This window comes from Motacilla alba, chromosome 1, assembly GCF_015832195.1.
Source record: "Motacilla alba alba isolate MOTALB_02 chromosome 1, Motacilla_alba_V1.0_pri, whole genome shotgun sequence".
In the NCBI taxonomy this organism is placed as follows: domain Eukaryota; kingdom Metazoa; phylum Chordata; class Aves; order Passeriformes; family Motacillidae; genus Motacilla; species Motacilla alba.
This window is the reverse complement of record NC_052016.1, coordinates 16,050,669-16,064,987: the sequence shown is the minus strand read 5'-3', so window position 1 is coordinate 16,064,987 and position 14,319 is coordinate 16,050,669. Positions and strand designations below refer to the sequence as shown.

At 35.1% G+C, this 14,319-nt stretch overlaps 1 protein-coding gene across 20 annotated transcripts in view; it reads right to left on the bottom strand.

Annotated features, from left to right (window-relative positions):
- Positions 1-14,319, bottom strand: part of GBE1 (1,4-alpha-glucan branching enzyme 1) — a 139,088-nt gene that overhangs the window by 34,724 nt on the left and 90,045 nt on the right. For all 20 annotated transcript variants that reach the window (XM_038156865.1, XM_038156873.1, XM_038156940.1 and 17 more), the window contains 2 exons: positions 12,320-12,430; positions 9,284-9,455 (listed from right to left, as the gene is read on the bottom strand). In XM_038156865.1, the coding sequence (XP_038012793.1) occupies positions 9,284-9,455; positions 12,320-12,430 (283 nt within the window). The remainder of the gene's footprint in view (positions 1-9,283; positions 9,456-12,319; positions 12,431-14,319) is intronic.

The following is a 14,319-nucleotide window of genomic DNA, read 5'->3' as shown; positions in this document are numbered from 1 at the left end:
GCTGCTGTGGAATCCAAAAGGTGCATCTTTGACTGCTCCATGTGAGTTGTTTCTACTTAATGACCAATCATTGATCCAGCTGTGTCGAGGCTCTGAGCAGTCACGAGCTTTTGTTATCATTCTATTCTATTCCTTGCTAGCCTTCTGTCTGTATAATTTCTTCTATTCTTTTCGTATAGCATTTTTAATATAATATATATCATAAAATAATTAATCAGCCTGCTGAAATATGGAGTCAAGATTCTCATCTCTTCCCTCATCCTGGGACCCTTGAAAGCAGCCACAGCTGTACTATTTGGAAAAGAAAAAAAAAAATCTAAAAAACCAAAAAAAAATCTCCCTGCAACAAAATTCATTTTCTTTTCAGTCAGAAGTTATTTTATTGCATTGATAAACTCCCTTTCTAATTTACTTCCCTATAAATTCTACCAGTATTTAGATCAGACAGTAGTAAGACATTTTTTGCTGTGTGGGTGGTGAGACAATGGACAAGTTGCCCAGAGAAGTTGTGGATGCCCCATCCCTGGAATTGTCCAAGGCCAGGCTGAATGGGGCTCTGACCAACCTGGTCTAGTGAAAAGTGTCCTAGCCCACAGCAGGATTGTTGGGATTGATGACATTTAAGATGATCTTTTGGTCGTTTCCCTTCCAAACTACAACACTCTACAATTCTACAGAACTTCAAATTGAAGATCTCAAAAGACACCTGAGAAAGAACAGTGAACATTTATAAAAGATGTTCTCATGATAATATGCTTTTCTCTGCAGCCTTAACCACTTTTCAGGAAAACCAGAAAATACCTTGTCTCTTGAAAGTCAATGCAAATTTAACTACAGTGTTTTTCTAATTCTTATTCTAGCAAATTCCTCTGTGTGTGTTAGATTGATGGCTTTAAAAAATTAGGACAATGAGAAGATTCTAAGCTAATAACATCTTGTGAAAATAAGCTCTTGAACAAATAAAGATACCTTTTTTTTATTCCAATGTCATTACAAAGTGTTATCTCAGCTTAAGCTACATTGATTTGAGGAATTAATGACACTACTGAGATGAAATCATTTGAAACTACCTCAACTGCATACATTAAAATCCAAATTGGAATCTATGCCTAAGGATCTAATACGACAGACTTTTTCAAATACAAAATGTGTCCTGCACGGTCAGGTCTCAAACCAACAACTCCTTACTGAGTAACGCGTGGGGCTTAATTCTATTTGGCTCTGCACAGCCCAGAGAAACCAGTCTGAGATGGAGCAATGTGCCAACAAAGGTAGGCTTGAGATTAACAGATGCCTCTGCATGCTCCTACACCAGCTCACTAGAGCCTGATGTTACTAAATTACTTGATTTGGATCACCTTTCTCTACCTCTGAAAATGCCAACCTAGAAAGTATAATCAGGATGAAATTTTTTGCTCTTTGGTAGATGGCTTTGGAGAAAATAGTTCCATTTTTCTCTCAGCCTTTTCCGGACTGCAAAAAGTAGAAGTAAAACACAGCTGGGTGTGGTTAAGAGGCCGCTGCTGCTGCTTCTTTTCAGCATTGGGGGTTTCAGAAATAAGTAACTTAAAACAAGTACTGATAAATTATCGTCATCAAAACTGCACATAACACAGTGATCAGTAGGGAGAAAAGACAAAAGCTTTAACATCCACATTCTGTTTACCCCTGCTTGAATGGGCATCCTTACCCTTTTTTCCTGCTCTTAGAACACAAAGTTCTTGCACAGATTTAGTTTTTATCAGGCACACCACTTCTGTACACACCTGGCATTCAGGAAATGAATGACCTCCTGTAGTAAGCATTTCATTAGTGACACTGACAAACTCAAGAAATCAACTTTACTCATCTGTTCGGTAACATAGCAGAGGCCAAGTTCTATGTGAAAACTGTATTTTATTACATGAACTTACTGTAGAAGGTACAACAGAGAGAAATCCCCCAAAAAAGTTTACTCCCTCTCAAAACGTAAATTATAATTGAGACCTGAATGCTGGACTTCACTTTTATCCATAGATAAACTTAATATTCACTTGAAAATCTGAAAACACTTTTAATTTTCTTTCAGTTTAGCATTGTGTCTTTCAACGAGGGACACAGACCACTAGAAGCAGAAGTCTGAGCAAAATCATCTCAAAAAGGCATTTTACATACCTTACAATATGAAGGCTCTTCTGAAGCACTAATGATTAACAAATTTTTCATAGATTGAACTAAACTTTTGAAATTTTTAAAGTCACTGTAATATGTAACAGTTTGAAGCACTTTGGGCGTATATAAACAGAAGATATTCAAAGCATTTTGTTTGAATCCAAGTTAACCACAGCAAAAGAAGTGTAAGGTGGCTATGTTTAATTGCTTAAACAATGAATCATATGCAAAGTAATGTTCCCATACAAGTAAATACAAAAATTTGCATATGTACATTTAAAATGTTTCTATATATTATAAAACGTCAAAAACTAAGCATAGTTTCATACCACCTGGCAAAAATATTCTGTCTTTTACTCAAATCTTAATTTTGGACAATGTCTGATGTTTAATCAAAACAGATTCTTACGTACAAAACTGTATGCTTATATGCACAACTTCTCAGAAATTTAAGACATGTTTTTAGGACAGGGCTTTTAAAATGGTGTTTATATTCTGAATTAAAAAAAAAAAATCCAAAAGTGAGGTAAATCTGTTGATTTAAAACTTATTTGAACTTAAGGTGAAGAGAATGAAAACAAAATATACTTTAGTCCTTGGATCTATCTTTAATTGTTTTTTTCCATAAAAGACAGCTAAGTAAAACTAATCAATGTCATGTGTAAATAGTTTAATTATAATTTACTGTAAAGAAATTCTGAATCTTATAACTATGGAGAGAAAAATAACAAACAACTATGACAGGAGAGAATAACAGCCATGTCCTGTAGAGTAAGAAATCCAGGTGTGAAAAAGGTTTTTCAAAATGATATGGGTTTGTCAATTTCTGTAATAAATAACATTTTTGAACAACCCAAAAGAGTAATTCCTCTAAAAACTGTTGCTGAAAGTTATAGTACATAGCACAGTTATAATATATAGTGCAGAGTTATATAAAATTATAATATATAGAGGCCTATTTCTGTGTTCCTCAAAACAACAACAAATAAAACAATAAAGGAAAAATGGAGGCTGTCATACAAACAGAAACAGAACTCTTATAACCCTAATAACTTAAAGATTTATTTCACAATTTTGTTCATTATTCTTCAGCAGGCCCTCACATCACATCAAGTATTATATTTGCAGACAAGGCTGCATGCACTCACACATTGATAGTGGAGATGTCACAAGTCTCAACTGTGAGCTTTACAAATCATACAATATGCAAGGCAACAAATGGAGCCCTAGGAACAAAGTTTGAGACTCTAGCAGAAGATCCAACAACAGTATCCCATGGTTAAATGATGCTACTAACCATAACTATAAATAAAATAAATAAAATTTAAAGAACAGAAGTCCCATCCTTAAAAAAAACCACCCAACACCCAGTAAGTGATGCAGAATGTCAGAATGCCTTGATATAGCATAAATCTTCTCCACTGGTAATGCAGTCATAGCCAATACCCAGCAGATGTGGGTACAAACTAAGGAAACATCAGCTTTACTCTGAGAGAAAAACAAAGTGCAACTCATGCCAGCTACCTCGATTATGACTATTCTCTCTACAATCCTGGAAAATCTGACCTGGATTTCACTCCATGAACACAGCTGCAGCAACTGCTGGTTCTCAAGCAGTTCTGAGGATGCTGCTGACTGTGAAGGTTTCTATTTTAAGGTTTCTGCCTTGAGAGGTCATAGTGTGGACATAGATGCACCACCACATATAGGCTGCTGCCTCTAACAATTTTATTTATGCATTTAAATTTATTTAAAAATATAAATATTTATTTATGTATTTAAACATAAACATTTAACATATTTATTTATGTATTTAAATAACATACGCACATGTATACTGCTTTATTCTCTACACTTTCAAGGAGGATGTACAGTCAATCCCCAAAACAAATTCCTAATATTGGGACATATTTAATTTGTGAAGAGAGGTGGGATAAGACAGGTATGTGTGTGTCATTTAGTTCTGAATTATGAGACAATCTCTCTCTTTAATTGTTTTTCTCCCAGTCACTCTAATGTGTTTTGAGCAAGTGCAGAAATGAAGCTTGCTTAAATCAACTCTAAATGAATAAATATTAACAGTTTGCACCTCTAGACCTTGCAGAAGAGACTGTCAAAGTGATTTATGAAGGCCAATATATAAATTTGGATTCTTCCCACTACCAATGCCTAACCCAAGTTGTGAGTGGGGTTGCACATGGAGTATTATGCTACAAAGTTGGAGGCAGTCTATCACTAAGTCTCTGAGAAACCGTAGGTGAGATTTCAGATTACACCCTTGTTTTCTACTTTAAAGTGAACATAATTGTTTTCTGTCAGACTGCCATGGAAATAAAGCACCTGCCGGAACTGGCAGCACATTTGTCACCTATCCTAGGCAAGCATATTAAGAAGGATGACTTCAAACTACCTCTCCTAAAGCTGCAGTCTGTACCAAGTCAGCACTTCAAGGTTGCTTATCCAGAGGAGTTGACTGAAGTGAGTGAGTTTGAAGAGCATATGCTCTCCCAAGGCCACTCTGTAGATGATGTTCAAAAAAGTCACCCTTTAACTAGTGCACAGATGTAAGATGCATAAGAAAGTGAACAGAGAAAAGTGTCAAAATGCAACATGACAAAGAGAACCAAACTCCCTTAGGTTTAAGCTAAATATCCTGTTCTTGATACAATTTCTTTTTCATCTGTAATAGGTAGCAATAAAAATAGTAGTTCAGATTCTGTTTAAAGTAACATTCCTATTTACATTGTCAGTTATGCTGCATTATTTTTATTTCCGGTTTCTAATGAATATTATTAAAGAAAATGGTACACACCTTTCTGACACCGATATTGGTGCTACTGATACAGTTTTTGTACCATTCCTTTTCTTGTTTGTCAATATTTTTTCAAGAGCCTGCTGTTACGAAATTCCTTAGTTTAAAAGTAAATTTCTGAAAAATATCTAAGTTTCTCTCTCTAAAATACTCCAAGGAATAGATGATGCATAGCATTTTACTTCAAAGGGCAAAGAAAAAGCAAGGTCTTATCACAAGAAACTCTTTTGGTGCATGCAAAAAAACCCTTAGACTGGAGAAGCTGGATAAAACTGCTGTGTAAATGAACTAACAAGTGGGAAAAAGGAAATCTAACAGAAAAATTAGTAATGAAACAGGTGAATGTCAGCCCAAACAGTAACACTATCAATCAATGCTCATGATAGCAAAAAATGTTCTAGTTACTTCAAATAACTTCCTAACTATATACATATATATAGTCTCAAAAATTGTTTTTCAGGGAGTGAAACTTGGTCTCTGGAGTCTTAATTAAAAGTTGTTTTACTATGGGAGAATCATGAAAAATAGTGCTAGAGGTTCATGTAGCAACTAATCTCCATTTAAATCAATGAATTCGAGCTTAAGTCAATTTCAAAAAAAAAAAAAAAAGAACCAAGGAAATGATTGTTAGCAAGATGAAAAGCAAGACCCTATAGGGGCATAAAACAGTATTTGTGCTGTGAAGGATCTCAAGAATCTAAATCTAGACACACAGATGTATCTTGCAAGATAAGGTGAGACCAAGAAACAAGTCCACTGAAGAACTGGCACAGCTTTTTTACATGTCCTGCAGGCTTTCCCTAAGTGCAAGACAGATGCAATGAACAAGAAAAATACGAAAAGAACATTTAAAGAAAAACATTTACCGTTGTCTACAGCTTGTCTTCAGGGGCAGAATGGAAAATGAAGCAAAAAGAAAATTCAAGGATGTAGAGACAACAGTTTTGTAGTGGTAAAAAAAATTTCAAAAAAAATTTGTGTGAGTCTTTACTTACACTGAAGTTAAATATTGCTGGGCAACAACAGTGGTTGCTTTATTTTCAGGCTGAGATCAGAAGATTCCTGTAACACTCTAGAAGTCTTATAACAACTTCTATTAGTTCTTTTTTAGTGCTTGAGGAATTATGCTCAATCTCAAGCCCTTTTGTTATTTTGTAGGGGACTAAAACTGACAATTAAGAATTTTAGTCAGATACAAATTTTTTATTTTGGATTTGTTTTCAAATCCTGATATTAGAAAGGGCAGAGATCTATGGTCCTAAATATTTTTGCATATACTTTTTTGGTTTTAAGTTAATTAGATGTGTATGGTATTTCAATATCACTGTAACTACAAACAAAAGCACTTGAATAGGGAGAGAGAGTTTTTTCTTATTATTTACAATTTAAAAGACTACTTTTGCTATTTAATATACACACATTGTAACTGCTTGAGCCTATAAGTGTCATTAAAGTTCAGGCATTCACATGGGCAATGTCTATGTCAAGGCCTTCACAGAAAATTAGTAAAGAAAGAAACCCCTTAAGAAGCACATGTGCCCTCAACTAAAGCACTGTGAAGAAGATCTAGGAATTTTTGTGACTTCCTAAAATTCAGTGTCAACTCCTGACTCATAACTAGCCTGTCTCAGTATTAAAATTTGTCTAAAACAGAAGCTGGGTCACACAAACTACAGCTACATTGGGATTGTTGCTCCCTACCTGCTCTGAAAAAAGAAAATTTAGACGCAGCAAAAGTTTCAAAACAATTGCTACTTTTTTTGATATTACTATGAAACAAACTGGCCTTCCAGAGAATGCATTCACTGCAGCAGGACATTTATCATTGTATTCTCATTTTCAGTCAAGCATAAGGAGTTTCTCCTTTCCTAGGTTAAGTCGTCCATGCCAGATGCTCACACGAAGCCCAAGAGTTCACCTGGAAAGCTGCACATAAAACCAAAACACAAACTGGAGGAAATAATGCTCCCAAAGGTTTTTGTTACAAGGGAACCAATTTACTCGAAGGACAGAAATTTCCCATTCACATTTAAGTTTGCATACAACACTCATTGCCAATGGTGGGATATAAGGAAATGGAAAGAAAAATAAAAGTCTCCAGTGAAAATTAAACATCCAGAAACACGAAGAATAAGAATTACGATTTTCAGGATTTTTGCAGTGGTTTCTTAGAGATACATATAAGAAGGACAGAGAACCATCTGGTGTGAAAAGTGAGAAAGATGAGAGAAAGCCACAATCAGTGTTTGATGCACAAACTGCTGTCAGCAGGAATCTGCTTGCACACATAGAGCCCAAACTATGCTCCAACACATGTGTAATTAAATATTATTCCAGCTCTTCAAAGAGAAATTCCAAGATATATTTGAGAATACAGATTTCCACTCCTAACACAACATTTTTTAGATGAGGTTTCTTTTTCCTTAAGGTGAGCAAAGCATTCAGAAAACAGGGTGTTTTTTTGTTGGGTTTTCAGAGACAGGAAGTACAAGATTATTAATGGAAAGATCTAGGGAAGCACAGAGGCACCTGGAATGACTTCTCCAGGTGCTGTGAAACATTTCCACTCCTTCCCTCACCCTACAGGAGGCTTCTCTTTCTTACCTTTGGCATTCACACAAACCTGCAAGTAAAAGAACTCATTTGTCACTGCATTTGCTTAATTAGATAGCATGTTGTAACATGCATTTGAAGTCCACAGGACTGCGAGCATTCTGAATTTTTATGTTTTCTCCTCCAACAGTTATTACAATCTTTCCACCTTTTATATATAGCAAACTATAATGTAGTTACTGAACCATTTGCAGTATTCAGAGATACCCAATATTAATTGCTCAATCAGCCAGCATTGACACACTGGATTTAACATGCCACATTGCATTACTGATTATATTTCTAACCTTACTAAGTCAATCTGGGCCAAAGACACCTGCAGTTTAGCTGGAGTATTTAGTAAACACCTGTTTCCTTAACTATATGAATAGAAACATACACCTCATACCTTGAACATTTTGGTGCCTGATTGAACACTTCACAAATATTTATTTCATTATCTCCTTTTTTTTTTTTTTTCTCAAGAGTGAAGCAAACAGCCTGCATTTTCTTGGAAATAGTTTTACCAGTATTGCATATGGTGAATTAGTTTGTTCTGTACCAAAATTGCTTCAATTCTTTAAAAAAAAAATCAAGACAGTATTCTGAGTTTTCTCCTAATACAAAGAAAGAGAATATGTACCAGTACAGGTAAACTTAAATCCAGTGTCACTGTTGTCTTATGTACTCCAGGTTTTTAATGAGACAATATCATGTTAAATACACCATTATGGAAGAAGGGCAATATACATCCAACAGTCCCCTTCAACTTTATATAAGAAAACATTTAAACACAAAAGTAGAAAACAGTACTAAGCTAAAATTTCTAAAATTTTAAAGTGTTACATTATCAGTAAATTGAGATGGTGATTTTGTAACAGGCTTTCAGCACGTTTGGTCCTAATGAGGCTATTACAAATGCTAGACATAACTTGTCAGACCACATGACAAAATTTTTACTGTAAAGTAAGAACTATTTTGCAAGGAAGTTAAACAAATGAATGTGACAAAGAGCAGACAGCATTAATAGCTTTGGAATTTTTCATAAAGCTAAGAATATTCAACTTTTAAGATGACTTAATAGAACTGTAACTTGCTGATTAAATTAGACCAACAACTGAACTTTCTTGTAGCAACTGTGCTTAGGAAGTAACTCAACAGTTTTATTTTACAGTTGATGGACCAGAAGAAAGTACCACTAACTCTTACAATTTCTGTGCTTTGATAGCAGAATGTACCTCCTCTGTCTGTGATTTGTCCTTGCCTACCTCATTAAGCACTAAGAAGCAATGAAATAGGTCAACTGATCCCAGACTACTTCCTGACAATTAATAACTGAAATAAGCAGAGCTGTCTTTAGTAAATTCATTGTTACCCTACAAAATTTGACAGTAAAATAATAGAGACAAAATACAACTCAACTGCATGATCCACAGCTCACCACCTGACAAACGTGTAGAACAACAATTAAAATACTAGTCTGAGTTGTAAAAGTTATTTCTTACAGTTAGAAACCATCTTCATTTTATTTTCTTGTCTTATCATACATCTTACAGACAGAAAAGCAATGCATATTACCTTTTGTAATAAATCTATAAAAGCATTTATACTCCAAATTTCAGCACTGTGATAAATACTGTGGATAGAAGACGATGTCAGATCATTTTATTTCTCCACCACGCATTCTGTAGATGAGAAAATGAGAGACTTTTTCCTGAGATTACTTACCCATGAAGTTCAGATAGCTCTCTCCTCCGAGTGCATGAGTAATGAGACGAATCATTTTATGAAGCTGTATCCCACGATCAATAACTGGCGTCAGAGGCATGAGCACACTCATGTTTGTGTACATCTCTGCATCCATCAGCCGAAAGGCCAGGGTCTTATCACCCACCAGTGCCTAGAACAGTTCAGAAAGCCACTGAAGAAAACCCTTGGGTGTAATAGAAGTATTTCTAAGTTTTGGGGTTTTTTAAAACAAGGGGTCTGTATCCTGAGGGCAGGACTTGTAAGATCACTGCACTGATCCAGTCCTGGTTCCTGAAGGAAACCGCCAATCATCATCAGGTCATGGTGACCCTACATTCTGATCACTGCATCTGTGCATTATGTGATGTGCAATACAGATCTGGTCTGCTGCCAAAAACTGAGGCAGGGATGTCCATGACCTGAGCCTGGATTGGATGCCAGCCCAAATTGTCTGTTTCGCCCTTGCAACCCTCCCCATTGTTACTGGGGCTCCTGAGCTGTTGGGATTGAGTCTATATGCTAACAGACTAGCAGATCTCTAACCCCTGGTCCAACATTTCACCTAATGGGATCATACTGCATAACTACTTCTAAGAACTTTTTCACCTACAGATATCAAACGTGAAATATCCGCATCAACTCAGTAAGTCACAACTGACCAACCGTTTAGAAATTTTTATAGGAAACACAGAAAATCAGAAAGCAAACACCTGAAGTAAAAGTTTCAGGAATGCAACAAAAAAAAAACCCCGGGTATAAACAAAACTGATTCAGACATGCAGAGTGAGTATGAAGCATTCACTTATATGCAATCAAGAATGTGATTGGTTTTCTGTGATTTCACACAAAAGAAAAAACTGAATTACTAACTTGCTAGTACTCACTGCAACTAGAGAAAGGCCACAAAATGCTATTCAATATATTAGCTGGCAGGTAGTGAAAAACATTTTGGAGCATTTATATTTAAATAGCTGATTTTTGTTCAATTAGCCCAATTCTTGTTTCATACTCTTGAATGAAAACTTACTAAATTCTACAGATACACATGAATTGTAAATAGGTCTAGCTGAAAAGCACCATCATCCTTTCATTTCCCAACTGTCAATATAATAGCATATATAGATTATTCCCTTAAGTAAAAAAATACTCTATTTAGAGAGAAAAAAAAATTCTATGTGACAATGACAAGACTGAAGACTGCAATGAACAACTATTTTCTGGACTCAGAAATGTGGCATTTGTTAGTGCAATTTAATATCCCTTAATCTTTCCATTGGAAGAGCAGTTAAGTGTTTCCCTATCCATGTTTTCTGTGGCAGCTGTGATTTTATAAATGGATATATTTCCCCCTTCAATGATCTCTTTGCTGCCCCAAAGAATCTTATTCTGTTTAGTTTTTTTCTTATGAAAATCAATCCTCACATCCTCACCTGCTGTTCCTCTCCACATTTTAGTTGTCTTTTTTTTTTTTTTCAGTTATGCTGTATGTCCTTTAAAATACAGGACCAAACCTGTCTCCAACACTGAAGATGCACACAAACCAGGAAAGACTGCAGTGGCATGCTGATTGTGTTCTTTGCTCTATTCCAATCAGTAATTCCAGGACTGCATCTGCTTTTTTGACAGCTATCAGATTTGGAGTTGCTATTTTCACACTCTTCTTATAACCGCAAGGCCTTGTATTCTGACTGGCAACAGTCAGCTCATAGCCCATTGCAACATATAAGAAACCAGGATTGTACCCTCACATGGATCACTTCAGGCATCTTCAGGCTGAATTTTATCTACACTTTTTCTTTCTTTAGCCTACTTTTCACATATCAGCCTGATGCACATCTGTAATCCTAGTTTTCTTTTAATTAAAAATAATGAGATTTTTTTTTCCATAAGTATGACATTCTACAATAAAAATGCAAAGTGATATGGAAAACAACTCAATTGCTGAAAGTCACCATGAAATATAAGACCAGCAACAGTAATGTTCTATGTTGTGCTTTATGGTGAAGAATCAACTTTGATGAAAGCAGCTTATCATAGAATAATATATATTTCCAAGTAATTTCTGAAGTTCTTTATCAGGATCATGCATTAAATGAACACTGTAACAGACCCTGAGATTAGAGTGTAAATTGGCATGCAAAATGAATGGCAAACTCAGAATGCTCTTTTTAAAATATACAACTTGTTTTGGACATTTCTGTTGACATTTATTGTAGAAATTACAGGAAATTATATAACAGAGGTTGATAATTCAAAGGAAATATAGGTTACTTAAATTTTTTTAATGACAGTTAAAGATGCAAATTGTACAATTCCCAAATTATGTGTTTTCTGACTCTTCAGAAACACAGATTAAAAAGATTATGGGAGATGAGTGTTATCCAAACTCATCATTACTTTTTCTTTTTTCCACACACAGAACTATTATAAATGCTGTGTTTGAACCAAACTGTTACAGCATAGTTCATTTAGGTCTAAAAAAAAAGATGTTTTCAATCCTTCCAGAGAGGAAAGTCTTTCATTAAGGGAAAGCAAGTCACAAACAAATTTCTTAAATTGGTGCATTGTTTATGCTTATCAAAAGTAGTGTTCCAATTTACTTAATGGAAATAGGATTTTCAACTGCATGGATTATACATCTTCCTGTCTTCTATGGGAGGCAAAACAAGAAGCTTCAACTCATTTCTTGAAAACAAAACAAAACGCCAATATTACCCATGCACTCCAGGCAGGATTATTTTACTAAAATTAAGGATCATAAAATAAAAACACAGCAAAACAAACAAACAAAAAAACCCAAGAAACCCAAACCCCTCCAAAACCCCAAACAAACCAACCAACCAACCAAAAAAATGTACAAAAAAAAAAAAAAAAAAGAGCATTAGTCCAAATCTACCAATTTCTGAAATTCTCTTCCTCAACACTTTTCTCATTTAAAAAACAAAACAAACAAACCACCAAACTTCTAAACAAGATCTTTTAATTGATTATGAACAAACAAACAGCTGAAAATACCTGGTCATGGCTCTCTGCATAAGCAATGTATTTTTCTTCACACCGTCTGTTTGTCAATGTATGCACAATATTGCCCATATTCCAGTCTTCATCTTTCAGCTCCTTAATTATCTACAGAAATAAAAGAAAGATCACTGAAAAACAGCTTTAACTAAGAACATGTAACATTATCTTGCCACAGAAATTTCCAATGGATTGTTAACTGTATTTTGATGCACCCAAGTTTTGAAGTGATGAGCTTTCTCTGATAATCCAAAGAGTTGTTTTTTTCTTTTCAATTTTCCCACATAAATATAATTCCTAGAATACTTAGTTTCCTCTCTACCCCCCTGGGGAAGCTCAGACAACAGGTTTTGCCATTTATTATGTGAATCCTCTGATACAGTGGATAATATGATTGATAGGACCTGCAAGAGAGCTCTGCACCAAAACCAAGGAAGAAATATGTGGGCACAGACCTACCTGGTTCACAAAACCAGGATATGCAATCCTGGCATATGGAAGGTTCCAAATAAAGCTTGGGCACTGTGGTGCTACCTCCTGATTTTTAACAATTTAAACTGAATCCCATTAATAGGAATTTTCTGCCTCATATCACATTATTTCCTTCCTCTGCTAAATCTAGCTCAATCTCAGTGTTAGTTTATTTTTTTCTACACTACTTTGTAGATATCCATTGATCACTACAACTTAAATGCATATACACAAATATATAGACATAAAAATAGAAGTGATAAAAAGGCAATAGCACCAAGATGGCCAATATCATGCTGTAAAAGTTAATACTATAATTGTGACTGCTCATATACTCCTAAAAAGTCTTTTTTTTTTCCCTTTCTTTGTTGACTTTCTTAAAGTCCATAAATTCTGTCTCTGAACACATCAAGGTCCCTTTGTAGCACCATATTATGTACTACATCTATCTTGAATCTGAACTAGTACAACCAATGCTGTGACAAACAGTTTTATCTTTCTTACTTTTACAGATTCCTCCGAATTAGTTCATGGAATCTCTTGGAGATTCTTCAGTTTTCAAATTGACTTTAGCAAGTTGCATAGAAAATTTCCTATTAACAGGTATGTACTTAAAAACTGGAGAGAGAGTAAGCAATCTAGGAGAGTTTGATAACAGCTGACAAACTGTTTAGCTGAACTTCTCCCTTCCAACCATCTCAGCTTTATTTTTCCCTTCATGAACTGTGGTAACAAACTTTGGCATTACCTCTTTCTCTAATTCCACATCTCTACTCTGGTCACTTATTTGCAGTTTCTTTGGCAATAAGCTTCCTGCATACATCACACTACGTTTTTGTACAATGCCAATCATAACTGATTTGCAGTCAACATCCCATCTGTGTCCCATGTCAAGTGCATGTTTAAGCTGGAAAAACTCACATTTTCTGCAGTTAAAAGAATTTTCTGCAGCACAGTTTTGTTTCCTATCCAAGTATTGCAAATTAAATGAAGCAGACCACATCAGAGATTGCTAAATTAGATTGCAAATTTTTTGCACTTATAAAATTCTATGGTCTGGGTTTTTTTCCCATGTAACACGAACTTGGCCACTTGCATTTTCCTTACCTAGGAAATCGCTCATCTTGCCTGCCCTAAAGTGTGGTAAGGAACAAAACAAAAAAACAAACTAACAAAACTCCAAGAAACCCACAAAACATCGCAATTAGGTAATTGTTGTTAAAAAAAATGAGCCCTTACAGCATTCCAGGACCTAAATGTCTAAATTGCACATCCCAAGTTTTAATGATGATGTCTCTGTTGGAAAAGCTGTGAAGTTTGTCTTCTGAAAAGAGGCTTGAAATATGTTTTTCAATTGGCACTCTTACTCCTAGTTACAAAACTGAAAGATGCTGAAGGTAAGCTAAATTTTTTATTATTATTCTTAGCTCCATACTGTATTTATTGAAGCATTAATGGTCATAAAAAACATTTTTTGTTTTCAGACCATCATGACATCCCAAAAGATTTGGGTGCAATATTCTATC